The sequence below is a fragment of the Gymnoscopelus braueri genome (genome assembly GCF_963280865.1).
Source record: "Gymnoscopelus braueri genome assembly, chromosome: 18".
NCBI classification, from domain to species: Eukaryota; Metazoa; Chordata; class Actinopteri; order Myctophiformes; family Myctophidae; genus Gymnoscopelus; species Gymnoscopelus braueri.
In genome coordinates this window covers 32,327,618-32,344,702 of record NC_137618.1, presented here as the reverse complement: position 1 = coordinate 32,344,702, position 17,085 = coordinate 32,327,618, and the positions used below count along the sequence as shown (strand labels likewise).

The 17,085-nt window shown below is 40.6% G+C and overlaps 1 protein-coding gene across 1 annotated transcript in view; it reads right to left on the bottom strand.

Annotated features, from left to right (window-relative positions):
• Positions 1-5,602: 5,602 nt before the first annotated feature.
• hs6st3b (heparan sulfate 6-O-sulfotransferase 3b) overlaps positions 5,603-17,085 on the bottom strand; it is a gene marked incomplete at both ends in the record, with an annotated part of 96,458 nt that continues 84,975 nt past the window's right edge. The window contains one exon of the mRNA XM_080412406.1: positions 5,603-6,368. Coding sequence (XP_080268532.1) covers positions 5,603-6,368 — 766 coding nt within the window. The remainder of the gene's footprint in view (positions 6,369-17,085) is intronic.

Sequence of the window (17,085 nt, the reverse complement as noted above, 5' to 3'; positions counted from 1 at the left end):
ACATTCTACATTATTCTTACTTGACCTTTAGCAAGACGGAAAAACTCTCTGAAGAATATTCCAGCAAATTGTTCTGTGTCCTTATGGTCTATTTTCCCCCCTGACTCACTTGATCTTACAATAGGGTGACGGTGTCAATGTTAACTCAATGACTGCTGATGGAATGCATGTGTGTCATACAGTATGTGTGTAAGACCTAAATGGCATAAAAGGCATAAATACTGTATTTCTTCTCCAGGATCAATAAAGGTCTAACTATCTAATATTAACCATTCCAACAAATTGGTTTTGTATAATTGTGATCACAAAAAACTATAGAACGTATGTTCTAAATGTATCTCAAAATTGAAATATTCCTAATGAATAAATAATAAATATTAACATTCATTTATATATCTTCCTTTTGATGCATGGAATGCGCGGAATCTCAATTGGAACGTTGAAAGTTTAGATTGAATGTTTCTTGAATTATACTTTGTCGTAGGACCATGTTGGTTGTCAAAAATAATTGACTTTCAAGTGAAAAACATCACACATCCTGTAGTATGATGTTGTTGTACGACATATAATAGTATAAATTAGTACAAGTACATAGTATAAGAGTATAAATTCGCCTTACGGTCTAAATTATGTTGTCTTCTTACACATCTAATACATCTTACATACATCTTTTAAAAACTGCATATTTTATTTCTATTAATGTCTATATGACTATGTACTGTATCTATGTACGGGTGTGTACGCGCACGCACGCACGCGCACGCACGCACACACACACACACACACACACACACACACACACACACACACACACACACACACACACACACACACACACACACACACACACACACACACACACACACACACACACACACACACACACACACACACACACACACACACACACACACACACACACACACAGACAGACAGACAGACAGACAGACAGACAGACAGACAGACAGACAGACAGACAGACAGACAGACAGATAATTAGATAGATATACCATACATATGACACAGTACAAAGGACAACAACATACACAATTAATTCAAACATGATTAAACTGTATGGCCATTCAATGCATTTATTTTGGATATCTTAAGTAGTATTTGCTTATTTTTGCAGATCTGACAAGAAAATTGCAGATAAAATGACATGCCAAATGGCATTGAAACCGTTCCTTTTATATGTCACAATAAATTTAACAGGAACATATTCTTACACGAAGAAAGCTTTCTTTCACCATCATTGCAGTGTTGGTAATCCTATAATTTTCTGTCAGGCAAAATCATTATTTTGCAACATTTAAAAATATATAAATAAATAAACAAACAAACAAATACAGGTTAATCAGCTCCATAGAGATGTGCACTTTCATTGAGTGGCTGTTCAAGTTTATTCAAACCATTCTTTCACAAGATGTCACATGTCACGGTTCTGGGAATGGCATGGTTCAATGACAAACCATTATTCTCACTTAATGATAGGTTTTCACTTTAAAATTTCATAATGTATTGTGTTTGTTTCAGGAAATTATTTGGTAAATATCAAAATGAAATCACAGTAATAATAGTTATATACAATTTATTTAGCCTTCTTTCACTAGAACAGGCAGTCCTTCCTTGTATATTTTGTTCTCTATAGCTGAGAATCAAGAAATTAACCATATGCCTGAGTTATACTTAGTTGCACGACACCGGTGTGCAAATAACTATAAATCAACCTTTAGCATGCTTGAAAGATTCACACACTGGTTTGAGGACTAATTGGACTGCATGACCAAGTTTATATGTCTTGCCTTTATAGGCTATTGTATCTCCAATGTTGATGATGCTGGAGCAATGGATTAATTTAACCACTTGAACCCCAGCATCCTTATTTTTGGGGGAACATTCACCAAAAATAGCAGATCTACAAGCTCATGATGCGTTAACGCGTTGTGAGGTCTGTTGTACTAAGATTAGAGGGTTTAAGTGGTTAAAGGGTGTGGTTGGTTTATTAAGTTTGCAAGTTAAGACAGACCAAAACATAAAAGCACACAAAATGTGTTAATTTAACTCTGAGAGTGTAAACGTTGACCTAAATAAACCTGTCAATTTTTACACTCTCAATTAAATTAACACTGAGTACTAGACAATATTAATTAAAGCAGCACTATGTAACTTTCCTCGTCTACCCCGGATTTGAACTCGGTTTCCTGCGCTGAAATTCTTACCATTGAGCAAATAGAGCCGACCTGCTTGCTCGGGCGATAAATTGAATCTTGACCATCAAGGTCAAAATTCATGTCAGATCCTGTGTCTATGTGAGACATGACATTTGACACAATCTAAATGTCTCAATAGATGAGCAGGGAGACAAAATACAACCAACCCAAATTGTATAAGTTATATTGTATTAACATACTCTACCATACAAGGTTGGACAAAATTACATTTTATTGATTTAAAAAAAAAAGTTACATAGTGAGGCTTTAAGTCTAGTTGAACACATTCATACTGTAACACCTGCACATTTTATGAATGCAAAGTTAGAATAGTAGGGGAAAAATTAGGCAATTGACTGAGCAAGAAATTCTAAATATATCCTGGCCGCATTTACCATAACTGAAAATAATACTTTGGATAGCTAATAAATGATTTCAACTGCAGTCTACTATGGAGGCACATTGAATGATGGTTAAAACAAAGAGGTGGCTATAACCTATGACCGTATCGAACCAGGGTCCATATCTAGTACAACTCCCCAACCATTATGCCTCACAGGGTTTGTATCCTCCCCATATCCTGTTTACCCGCTCACTTGCATATTTATGCACTGACACACACACGTGCTCTCCAACAGTGCATAGCATGTAAGATTCTGTACTCATACATTTTTAATAGTTTTATATTGTGTTTCTTGTTACTTTAAAGCACCTTGTGCTACAGTACAATCTGTGTCCAAAAAGGTGCAACACAAATGTAATTAATAATAATAATTATAAAAATAATATTAACCCATTAAGACCTGAGGCCGACTCTACAAGTGCATGCCATCTAAATCAGTAGTTCTCAAACTTCTTTCGTAATTGAAAATTATGCAACATTTTTCAAACACTTTCAATATTTTTCTGTCATGTTCAAAAAAAGAGAAGATATACAAGCTCGTAGCTTGCATATCTACTATTTTTTAATAGCCAACGCTAAAATCTTAAATGACACAGACGCTTTACCGGTTTTAATTGGTTCATATTAATAACAATGTCCGAAAAAACAGGTACATCATTCATATGCTATTAAAGTTTCAGTTAAAAACTGAAACATGAATAACATGCCACAAACATTCCATTCCTCTATTATGACACATTATGTTCATTCTGTAATGCAAATACCTCATAAATAGTTGGCATATTAGTTAAATTGGCATTCTTGCATGTGCGATGTAGCTGTTATCAATGCCATGTTGTGTTATAAGACACAAATAAGTGGAACACACAAATAAGTGGATAGATAACTACATTGTGTTAGTTCAGTTTGTCCAACATCTGAAAGAACACAACTTCTTTGACAGTAGTCATACAGTATTTTGATTGTTATATAAAACAGTTGTATGAAGCCCTGGGTGGTTGCTCTTAATGAACAAAGAAGATACTTTGTACCAGTAAGAGCAATAAGAGTATACAGTACTGTACTGTACAGACAAGGCATTAATATGGTAAAAATAGCAGCAACAGTATGACATAAATGCTGACATTTACCTGCCGTTTAATTTGATGAGCAGACATTTAAAATTGCACGAGATAAGAGACATGAGAGCTGCATAGCCTTTGATGCCTGTTTAACCAAATAAAATGTCCGCATTCATCTTTCACATACTGCCCTACAAATTGTATTTGGGGGACTGGAAATGTAGAAGAAGACTGGCGTGTTTTATTTCTCCCCTGTTTGCTTTGAGGTTGGTCTTTGTACACCAGCTGTCTCTGCTGACATTAGAACGTCCTCCTGGCGGCCCATGGCGCGGCTGACGTGGAGATCTACAAACATTTAGGATGGTGCAGCCGCTGTGACGGGGAGAGAGGCACGGCTGCCGAATGCTGAGCGTTACATTCGTAGTCAGGCCACACACACACGCAAGCCACACTGACCTATTTCATCACCTGTAATATTTACCAAATCTCCAATTTTACTTCATAAAATCTCAAATGGCTCGGGCATAATTCTATATATATTTTTTGGGTTACATCAGAGTACTTGATAATGTGTCCCAGTTTGTTATGTTAGCTTAACCATATGAAACCTAGCGTCCCTATGTGTCATACTAGATTAAATGTTTTGGTAAAAATAGGTGAATATTCAGCTGCTATTTTCTGTGAAGATATGGGGGGAAAAGGAGGGGACCAAGTACAGACTCCTGGGGGACCCTGGTCAACAAAGTATATACGGTTTACAGTAAGTGGTAAATGTCTCGTCCAGAGCAAGACAGAATGGTATGCGTCAGTGGTTTATCATGCCTTTGTGGCTCTATGATTGGCTTCCTGTTCCAGTGTACACAGATAGGAGCTGAAAAGCAACTTCAGAATGTCAGAACTGAAGTTGAAGACAGAAAAGAAAAGAAAATGCCTAGAGAATGGTGTGCCGATGGCCTAGTGGTTAAGGCATATACCACATAGGCTCAAATGCAGCCTGACAGCGTGTCGCGGGTTCGATTCCCGAGCCTAGCGGTCTTTGCTGCGTGTCACTCCCCGTCTCTCTCTCCCAGTTTCCTGTGCCATCCGAAGAAATAAAAGCAGAAAAAACGCCAAAATATCTTTAAAAGAAAATGCATGGAGAGAGAATAAGCTCTCCCTGTGATAGGTGTTACAATCAGCAGAATATTGCACTGAAGAAAGAGTGTATTGCACAAGATATCAACATTGGAGATATACTTTCATATAATTTGTAAATTTGTTTACTTTGGCTTTCATCATTTCTTTTTGGAAGTCACTCTCCATTCCCCAGTTCTAACTATAACATGGACATGTGACATGCAACGGTAAATTATTCTATACAGAATTCAAGTGGAACAATTTTTCTGCCAGTTACGAGAAAAACAAGTTTGACATTCGCCCCTTCACAGTGAATGTCCAATTTAAAATTAAAACACAGCAGCATATGAGCGGTTTCTATTGATTGTTTTGTCTTTCAGCTTTACTGTCTTTAAATAGTTATAACAATCTGCATGATGATGAATAACCAAGGCATAAGCCTATAAATAAAGGAACAAAATATACGAACCAAAATCAACAAAAATCAACAACCATTACAAAAGAATCAATAAAACCATCCATTTAAAGATTTAAGACACCAAAGGGCACTCCAAGGCAGAGCTGCTGTGAGACTCACAGACTTGGCAGTTTTCATAACAATAAAGAAACTAGCAGAGCGCTTGGATCACATTGAAGCTGAGAAACAGATAGATACAGTAGATAGATTAATAGTGAGACAAAAAGATAGAGAGGATATGAGAGAGAGAGGGAGAAAGAGAGAGAGAGAGAGAGAGACTCAGAGTATGTATTGAAACTGTTCTCTGTGGAATCTCTTTTCGCTCTCACTCTCTCTTTGTGGAACCGCAGCCTCACCAACGGGCCACTTGGCTTGTGTAGTCCTCAGTAGTGGTAATTAATTCACCGTGATTTCCTTTTCTATCCCCTCCGTCATTCCCACCTCTGTTCCCATCCCCTCTGCGTTTGGGGAGCCAGGACCTGCCCTGCTCTCTTTGCTCCCGGAGCCAGCGCCGCTCTTCGCGCCTCTTCAAGCGCACCTCCTGGTGCTCCCGCTGGCGGGTGAACTGAAAGCGCTGCAAGAACAGGTCCTTGGCGTACTCGTACAACTGCACGTCCAGGAAGTTGAGCTCTTCGATGCGCTTGCGCACGGGCTCGCTGAGGTCCACGTTGGCGGCGCGCGTGCTGTTGATCTGCGTGAATGCGGCGATGAAGCGAAGGCTGAACGTCCGCTCAAACAGATATTGCGTCTTACGCTGGAACTCGGTCAGGCCGTAGAAGGCCATGTTCTTCAGGTTGCTCATGGCGCTGCTCAGCAGGATGTGGTCGCGCTCGCTCTCGTTCATCGACGACAGGTTGTAGCAGCCGACCAGACTAAGATCGGCTAACATGCGGACCTGCCGGTTGTTGGCCAGGTTGGACGGGCAATTCATGAACTCTGTCAGGGTGACACCCGACCAGTCATCACCACTGTAGCAGGTGGGCAGCTCATCCTGGGTGGGCGAGCGTCCATCACACATGTGGAGGGAGGTCTTCCATGTGGCTCCGCGCTGCACATGCTTCCACTCACTCAGGTAGCGGGAGACTGGGTCGCGCAGCATGGTGATGTAGTAGAAGTTCCTGCAGCCAAAACAAACACAGTCAGAGAGCTGTGAGCACATCAACATCACAGAGGGTTGCCCTGCATTGTACTGACAGATGGTGACTTTTCTGACTATGCCTCACACTTCAAGGTTGAATGCTAATTGGCAAACAGAAAGTTTCAGTAATGAGATTATCAGAGAGAGCTTTTACCAGAGTACATTGAATTTCTGCACCAGAGAGTGCAAGATGAGTCATTTAAAAAAGTGTACTTAGAAGTCATTTTTTGTTCCTAGTGCAGTAGGCTACCTGCCTGTATTAACTTTTTAGGAAAAGGCCATGCCAGATGACAACTGGGGATGATGACCGACCGTCAATAAAACGGACCCACCTACTATAAGTGAAGCTCACAGGAAGAGACGCAATGCAATTTCTGTGGCTACTATTTTGTAGATTGAAACTCCTAACTCAAATTCTACTCATCATTTGTCAGCCAATCCTACCAAAGCCTTTAAGAGGATAAAATGTATTCCATTGGCATTTTGGTGGTGAGGGGCTGTTAAATGAGTGATATTCTTTTTCATACACACCACTGACTCTCCTCCAGAGAGTGACTATCTCCTCAATCCTTGTAAGCCTTAGGACAGCCACTGAACATGGAAGACAAACGAGGAAGCTTTACTTAGATTCATCAGCATTCTGTAGTGCCAACATAAGGACATTCAAAGTAGAGGACACTACTGAGTCTCATTGGTTGAAGGAGGATAACAGAATCTGCCCTGAAATACAGCATTACTGTTTAACAATGTGAATACAGGACACCTTCAAAGCAGATGAACTGGACGTTCTGGACGTTCACTCAACACATCATAAATAGCACTATGAGAATATGTCAACTCAACCGTATCAGTTTAAAGCTGTCCTGGAGATCAATATTCTTTTGAGCACACTTGAGGCCGGCTGTCCATTAACCCAGAATGTCACATCTGCCCTTCATCACAAGGCCGAGGACCTCCAAGGACATCTATCACTCTCCTGAACCACAGGTATGTCAAAACAACCTCAAATGGAGAGCAGAGATTGGACAGGTGTTGGCCAAGCAGGCCTCCCCTAAGGTGACGTCCTCCTCAGAGTGCCAGGTGAATATTTAATGGGAGCGGCAATATGACGTGACCCCCGAGAACAGACTGGCCGGATAAAGCGGAGCGTGCCGCTGTGGTTTCACACTGACTCCAAAGCTGCTCCATGCTTCAGTTCTTTCAACATCAAACATAAAATACACTGTCAAATCCTGAGTGTTCATTTGACATTTTGTGCACCTCTCAGGGTTAAATTAACCCATTTTTACTGTGTAATCCACATGCACTCACACCCAGGATGGAAACAGGTTGCACAGGGCAAATGTCTGTGCACACGAACAATCACACAGTCTCATAGGCTGTAATGCCTGATCTATACTCTACTCCAGATTGACAGACAGACAGACAGACAGACAGACAGACAGACAGACAGACAGACAGACAGACAGACAGACAGACAGACAGACAGACAGACAGACAGACAGACAGACAGGGAGGGAGGGAGGCAGACAGGCAGGCAGGCAGGCAGACAGACAGACACACAGATAGATAGATATATAGAATTAAATTAAATTGTGGAATACAATGGAATACAATGAATCTAGCAAAGATAGATCAAATGATCTAATTTCAGTCATACTGTACTTTGGTGGAGCCAGGTCATCTAATTTTCATTAAAAGTTGTCTACTACCAAAAATTGCATTTCCTCCCTGCCACTGCAGAGTCCATTTGTAGACTCTAGTTAAATTCACACTCCAGATTTGCACTGTACAGTACACTACCGGTATATGTTTTAAAAACCCACAAACCATGACAGCCTCAAAATCTCAAGTGCACAAAAAAGAAAACAGGAATATTGTCTGGTTCATCAAACCACAAAATGACCAAAATATATAAGATTTACGGTAAGTTAATTTGGGGATAATATCTCAACCCTTTAAAGCGCCATAGGAATAATCCTCCCCAGACAAGTATGTAATGCAATATGAGTCAGGCAAGGCGCTGTGATTACAGCGCTGTTGGCAGCAGCTGTATTCTGGCACTTCCTCTTGGAGTGGGCAGACACATCCTCATTAGACTGTCTCTGGGACACAAACACATGCAGCAAGTGTTGTCTGAGCGCACTCAACAGCCCAAAGGTCAGCTGTGTGCACCATCAGTGTCACAACACATCAGTGTCTGTGGAGACGTCTCGGTGAGCTTCTCCCTTCTGAAGCCTGATTTATACTTCATCGTACAATGATGTCACATGCCGAAAATAGCCAAACTACGAGCTCACAATGTGAGGCGTTGTGAGACATATAGAGTATAAAGCATAAGGATACCCATAACAATAACACCGACACCACCAAGGAAAAGATCATAATTGAGATCTTTTTGTGTCCACCATTGAATGCTTGTGATTGTAAAAATCACAGTGTAGTAATAAGCAGCTATAATTTTAAGATTTTTCCATACAATTGCTGTCCAGAATGATAACAATAAAGGTTACAATAATGATAATAATGTGAGCATCTACACTCATGAACAATAACGTTCTTTAAACATGTACATAAGTGATGTGTTGAATGCGATGCCCTGTACATTGTGATTAGCTGTCAGTAGTCTATGGTCCATCAAATTGCTCTAAAAGTGATCCCAACGATATCGCTTTTAAAACGATTTATTTATAGTTACAGCTATTAATTCTTCATGTGGACAGCCATTAACACTGTGACAGAGACAAATCCTTCAGGCAAGAGTTCCCAACCTTTGTATTTAAAATGTTTAAGTCAGAGAGAGGCCTTGTTCTACTTTGGTTAAATATGGATCAATAATGGATGTGAGATATATTGAATCTCACTCAGCTCCAGAATGCTCATCTCTGAAGCAGCAGAAACAAGTAGCGCAACTCAAATGGAGCATAGGCTAAATAGGGTTGATTAAGAGGATGAGATGGGGGCGGAATGGAAATAAAACATGGGAAAAAAAGGAAAATGAAGAGAGGTGATATAGAGGACGAAGTACAGCTGCTGTATAACTGATGTGGTTAAGATTAATACAAGAAATATAAAAAACTCTTGAAATACAGCATCCTACGGTTATTTGACATGTCAGCTATGATTGATTTGAAGCTGTCAGCCTTTTGAATCTTAAGTTAATGTTTACAAGCTCCATTGTTTAATATAATGTGGTGTGGCACCGTGTGCACATAATGCAGTGTTTCGATCGCACAGAGACTTTATTCACCACAATTCTACACTCATGAGCTCTAATACTGTAGACTGTTGAAAGAATACCAAAAGTATGTATGAAGGACAAAAGTCACTTTAACAAAATAGAACCGCACCACAGGAAGTAACAGTAGACCCACCACGCCCACTCCAATAACACCACACGGACAGACACTTCTGACAGACAGTAAACCACTATTCATCCTCGCCTAGTGTCAGCGCAAACAGCCAACTGGCGTTTAATTGCCTGTAATTAACCTCAATGACATGATTTCAGCCTGCTGCCCCTCCATGATTGCATGCTACTAAAAGGACATTGTACTTTTAGCCCCGGCACATGCCTTTGGGGGTGGAGAAGCTGACTTCTCTTGTCAAGCAGATCAAGTGTAGGAGGTGGATATTGCAGCATGTGCTTGAAGGTGAACGAGACATCAGGGGGGAAGTGAAACAATAACCAACCAATGATCTTGTACTAGCCAAATATAGAACAAACATGGTAAAATTCTCATTCTACTACTCTGCCATGTGGAATGCCCTGACACCATCCATTAAAAGTGATGTAAATCACTGCATTCTTTCAAAACTAGCCTGAAAAAAACATCTATCTGGAGACCACAAGGGGAGGTAAATGCAATTTCCCATAGAAAGGAGGTGTCATTCACTGCCGATGTTTTCCCCCTTTTCTCCTTTGTATTGTACATACATAGTGTTTTGTATTTGTTGATGGTATTATTTGTTTTTGTGTTATTTGTTTATGCTATGTTGATGCATTGAATACATATTAATTTTCAATGGAATCCAGATACAAAGACACAATATAGCTGCAAGCAGCGATAATACGGGGCCAGTGAATAGAGAGAGAGAGAGAGAGAGAGAGAGAGAGACATGGAAACGGAATAGATTGAAGAGCACTTGAAATGCACTTGCATTAATTGACACAATCATGTTGTGTGCAATGCAACTTAAATGAAGTCTGCATCAAGTGGGGCTTGAACTGGCAACCTTGAGGTTCTAAGGCACACACTTAAGCGAGAAGCCATTGGACCAACAGACCTGACCTGGTGAATATGAGAGAGAGAGAGAGAGAGAGAGAGAGAGAGAGAGAGAGAGAGAGAGAGAGAGAGAGAGAGAGAGAGAGAGAGAGAGAGAGAGAGAGACATGGAAACGGAATAGATTGAAGAGAGAGAGAGACATGGAAACGGAATAGATTGAAGAGAGAGAGAGACATGGAAACGGAATAGATTGAAGGGAGAGAGGGAGAGAGCGAGAGAGACATGGAAACGGAATAGATTGAAGAGAGAGAGAGAGACTTGGAAACATAATAGATTGAAGAGAGATGGAAGCGGAATTGACATCTCAACCTATTGCCATTAACAGGAATCGAACCCTGAACCTTCGGATTGACAAGCTGCAACACTACCTATAGTGCTATAGCTTTGTACAGGCTGAGGTTGTCTGTTGAAGATAAAAGTGAACCAGTGAAAGCAGCCGATCTACAAGCTCAGAAACACGTTGCTATCTGAAAAGTTTTGAGATTGTAGATCGGCTATTTTCAGAATGAACTATGTCATACATTGAAAAGACATACTCTCAAATAAGCATTTCAGGTTATCTTTAACAATTGCACTTGCATTAATTGACACAATCATGTTGTGTGCAATGCAACTTAAATGAAGTCTGCATCAAGTGGGGCTTGAACTGGCAACCTTGAGGTTCTAAGGCACACACTTAAGCGAGAAGCCAATTGGACCAACAGACCTGACCTGGTGAATGAGAGAGAGAGAGAGAGAGCGAGAGAGAGAGAGAGAGAGAGAGAGAGAGAGAGAGAGACATGGAAACGGAATAGATTGAAGAGAGAGAGAGACATGGAAACGGAATAGATTGAAGGGAGAGAGGGAGAGAGCGAGAGAGACATGGAAACGGAATAGATTGAAGAGAGAGAGAGAGACTTGGAAACATAATAGATTGAAGAGAGATGGAAGCGGAATTGACATCTCAACCTATTGCCATTAACAGGAATCGAACCCTGAACCTTCGGATTGACAAGCTGCAACACTACCTATAGTGCTATAGCTTTGTACAGGCTGAGGTTGTCTGTTGAAGATAAAAGTGAACCAGTGAAAGCAGCCGATCTACAAGCTCAGAAACACGTTGCTATCTGAAAAGTTTTGAGATTGTAGATCGGCTATTTTCAGAATGAACTATGTCATACATTGAAAAGACATACTCTCAAATATGCATTTCAGGTTATCTTTAACAATTGCACTTGCATTAATTGACACAATCATGTTGTGTGCAATGCAACTTAAATGAAGTCTGCATCAAGTGGGGCTTGAACTGGCAACCTTGAGGTTCTAAGGCACACACTTAAGCGAGAAGCCAATTGGACCAACAGACCTGACCTGGTGAATGAGAGAGAGAGAGAGAGAGAGAGAGAGAGAGAGAGAGAGAGAGAGAGAGAGAGAGAGAGAGAGAGAGAGAGAGAGAGAGAGAGAGAGAGAGAGAGAGACATGGAAACGGAATAGATTGAAGAGAGAGAGAGACATGGAAACGGAATAGATTGAAGGGAGAGAGGGAGAGAGCGAGAGAGACATGGAAACGGAATAGATTGAAGAGAGAGAGAGAGACTTGGAAACATAATAGATTGAAGAGAGATGGAAGCGGAATTGACATCTCAACCTATTGCCATTAACAGGAATCGAACCCTGAACCTTCGGATTGACAAGCTGCAACACTACCTATAGTGCTATAGCTTTGTACAGGCTGAGGTTGTCTGTTGAAGATAAAAGTGAACCAGTGAAAGCAGCCGATCTACAAGCTCAGAAACACGTTGCTATCTGAAAAGTTTTGAGATTGTAGATCGGCTATTTTCAGAATGAACTATGTCATACATTGAAAAGACATACTCTCAAATATGCATTTCAGGTTATCTTTAACAATTGCACTTGCATTAATTGACACAATCATGTTGTGTGCAATGCAACTTAAATGAAGTCTGCATCAAGTGGGGCTTGAACTGGCAACCTTGAGGTTCTAAGGCACACACTTAAGCGAGAAGCCATTGGACCAACAGACCTGACCTGGTGAATGAGAGAGAGAGAGAGAGAGAGAGAGAGAGAGAGAGAGAGAGAGAGAGAGAGAGAGAGAGAGAGAGAGAGAGAGAGAGAGAGAGAGAGAGAGAGAGAGAGAGAGAGAGAGAGAGAGAGAGAGAGAGAGAGAGAGAGAGAGAGAGAGAGAGATATATATATGACATTTTACATCCTGCCAAGTGAAAAGCAACATGTGGTTTCACAGTGTCTGAATTAAATATTAGATTGTAATGTCTGCACATGCATTATTTGATGCAGTCATGTTTTGTGCGCTGCAATTGAAAAGTGGAATGACCCACCTACAGACAGAGCCAGATAGACAGACAGAGTGAGAGAAACAGACAGCTCAACCTATTGCCATTGACAGGAATCAAACTCTCAACCTTCGGACTCACAGAATGAGACACTACAAGTAGTGCTATAGCTTCATCCAGGCTGAAGTTGTCTGTTGAAGATCATACACTTTTGCCTTCTGTCATGAACCAAGCCCCTGTTTCACTAACACTAAGATCACTCGTTCACAAACCATTTACCAATAGAGAAATTGTATGTCTCCTCGAAACCGAAACCAGTGAAAGCAGCCGATCTACAAGCTCACAAAACGTTGCTATCTGAAAAGTTGTGAGATTGTAGATCGGATATTTTCACAATGAAGTACGTCATACATTGAAAAAACATACTCTCAAATAAGCATTTCATGTTATCTTTACCGTTTGCATATGTATTCATTGATACAGTCATGTTTTTTGCAATTCAACTTAAATGAGTCTGCATCAAGTGAGGCTTGAACCGGCAACCTTGCGGTCGTGAGGCACTCGCTTAAGGGAGAAGGCATTGGACCAACAGACAAGAACCTGTGAAAAAGGAGATCACACAGATGATACAGTTTCACGCAAATAGCTGAAAAATCCTGGGTTTAAGTGTTTTTCAAACTGCTCAAAATTGCAGACAATCTAAGGGCGGAGCTTACTGGTTAACGTGATACATGTGTTCCTCATGAGTCAAGGCACATGTGTAAGCAGGTTTAATGGCTGTCGGCCAAACGAGGCATGACTTTTGCCTGTTTAAAGTTTGCACTTTCAAAAAATAGCTATAGCGCCCCCCTTTGACCAATTGGAGTAAGATTGGTTTCAGTAATATTTGGAATGACCCTCAACATTAACGCAAAGTTTCAAAGAAATGTGAGTCTGCATGTATGTGTTAGGGGCAGATGAATAATTGTCATAAAACTGCAATATTCATTGGCTCATTAAAGCTTCATTTTTTCACTTATGGAAAATCTTTTGCACATGTTTTTCGGCATAGGTTCAAAGTTCATGTGTAAAACGTTTCGTGCAGATTACTAAAAAATCCCAGGAGGAGTTTTAACTGTTTTTCATATTATTCAAAATGGTGGGAGATCTAAAGGTCAGAGGTCAAAAGTCAGAGTGTGAAAGTTGTTGATCATGAGTAGACGCATATGTATATTGAAGTTTCATGGCTGTAGGTCAAACAGGGCATGAGTTGTACCTGTTCAAAGTTGGCATTTTCAATTGAGTGCTATAGCGCCACCTTTTGACGAAAGATTGTGAGAATTATTTCTTGATAGTTTTTCATGACCATCTACCATATGGCCAAGTTTCGTAAAAAGCGTATGCCAAAAGTGGGAGAAGAAAAAAGAGGGGAACATTAAAACAGGTCCAGAGCTGAGAGCTCTGGCCCCGTAAAAACTACAACTGTAGCTCGACGAGATGCACGCTTGATGACGTCAACGACCGTTTTGAACAACTCAGATACAAAGTGTCAGAGCGACAAATATGCTGTGTATCTTTGTATCTGCCCATACGCAGCATAACGCAGTGAACAGTGTGAAGTAAAGGCAGACAATGCCACAGTCAACTGCTTGGTTCTTGAACACCATCTACCATGACTTGCACATGCTGGATCGTCAACAATGAGATGATTTAGAGCACTGTTTCCCACTGGTCCCGAATCCAAAAATCCAAATCCAAACATTTTCATTAGTTGAAAACAAATTCAAGCATTTTTCAAAACCAATTTCATGAATAAAATAAAAAATAATCAAAGAAATTCCCTAAATTAATAAAACAAATGTAGTGAAAATAGAAGATGTTAGTATGTTAAGTAGTATGTTAAGCACGTTAACCGCATCAACCCAGGCATCCTGATGTTGGGCAGATTTGTCAAAACCTTTATAAAGTTTTATAATTTTGTTATTAAAAAAATATATACAAAAATCTATAAACTCACTGTTGTGAGCTTGTAGTCCAGCAATATACTTGTGGTCCAGTAATATGCTAGGATGTGACCTACTCTTTTTCTTTTTTTATGAATCAGGAAAGCGGGAGAAATAAACATGCCGATTCTCACACTAACAAAACTGCATTGCCCACTTTATTGCCCACTACTACCATTCAGCTAGACCCAGCACAACAGCCAATAATATTACCCAAGAAGCAGATATATTAAACTTAGACAGGTAAACCTAATTTATACTTTGTCGAGCGACACCGTCGCACAACAAAGTATAAATTCGACTTTACTCATAACAGCCTGGCGATAGTGCAGTGGAGGCACTATAAGAAATGCTACACCTGAGGAAATTCCTCTTTCTGCAACCCTGCACCTCACTTGACTCTTGACCTTTTCTTCACTCTGCCCCTCTACTATGTTCTACTGCATGGCAGTACTCCCTGGGGACCCACAACCTTTTCCTTAAAGGTTGTCAGATAAATCACACTGGTGATTTCACTCAATCTTCCCATTCAACCGCCGTGTTCATCTCTGCCTATGTTGTGCATCACCCTATTCTTTGCCTTTTGCTTGAAGTGCTAGATTATTATTATTTTTTGTGCTAGATATGAACAGCTTTCTCTTCATTCTTTGTTTCCAAGAGACTCACCCCCGCATAATTATGCGCCATTTTCCTGATTATGCGGTAAATCATGCGATCGCATAATCGCGTTTTTTCTGGAGGGTCTAATCTGTAGAATATAGATGCACAAACAACCAAGAAGATGCTTCCTTGATGAGGAATGTATTAACTTTTTTATTAAAGGTTGCGATGCAGTTCCAAAAGTCTGATGAAGAATATAGTTGGTACAGAGTATAAACTCCACTGTGAGTGTGTCTCGTGAGATATATGTGTACAATAACCTTACCAAAGGCAGGTTTTTGCAAATCTTCACCTTCATTGCCCCATATACTGAATATATAATAACAGGTTCACTTGCCTCCCCCACTCCCAAGGCATTCAGACATTCAGGCGTTTGGAGATAACGTGGCCACAACTCAGGCATGAGCTCCACATCAGAGTAGCGGCTCATGTCAGGCCTTAGCATTCAGCAGTGGGGCATTATGTGGATATGAGGTGCGCCGGCGGTGCTGCCCGGGGCAAGAACTACAACGGCTCTTTGAGAGACTGCCTGAGCATTTCTACCTCGGCACAAACAAACAGTACCACGTTCACATTCCAAACAGTGTACGTGCCAAAATACACAATGGAAAGAGAACAGTATGGTGGTCAGCACCACTGCTGTTGTACCCAGTGTTGGAAAAGTTACTAAAACATAGTAATATATTACTTATTACATATTACTTGTTTAAAAAGTAATATAGTTACTTTACTTATTACTCCCTGCCAAAAGTAATTAGTTACTTTACTAGTTACTGAAAAAAAGTTATATATTACTTTAAGTTACATATTACTTTAGTTACTTTCCAACACTGTGTTGGAAAAGTTACTAAAACATAGGAATATATTACTTATTACATATTACTTGTTTAAAAAGTAATATAGTTACTTTACTTATTACAGTACTCCCTGCCAAAAGTAATTCGTTACTTTACTAGTTACTGGAAAAAAGTAATAATATTACTTTAAGTTACATATTACTTTAGTTACTTTCCAACACTGGTTGTACCCTACTGAGGAGCCCCCACTGGGAGGACGTGGTATCTCTGTCCTACTCCTCCAACCCAGAGCCATATAAGGAGAGTTGCGTCACCTCCGTTCACTTCATCGGGCCAGTCTTCTACTAGCCTCGGAAACCCAGGCTTTTTTTTTTGTTACAAAAGAAAAAAAGCCTGGGGGAGCGATGCAGGAACGATGGTCTTGGACCTTGTTATCTCCTAACCAATCAGAGTGCAGAGGGGCGTCGCTCTAAATTTGGTGACGTCAGCGTGCTCCGTGCACAGGCCGAGGGGGGGAGGGGAGGGGAGGCGGGGACATAGATTGGTGAAGCAATAGGAAGCCACGCACAAATCCAGGCGGCTGTGTTTGGGTCCGCCCTTCAAGACCATGGATTGAGCTCGTAGCCTCAGGCTAGTCTTCTACAGAGCCTTCTATTGGCGAATAGTGACAAAGCCCCTGAA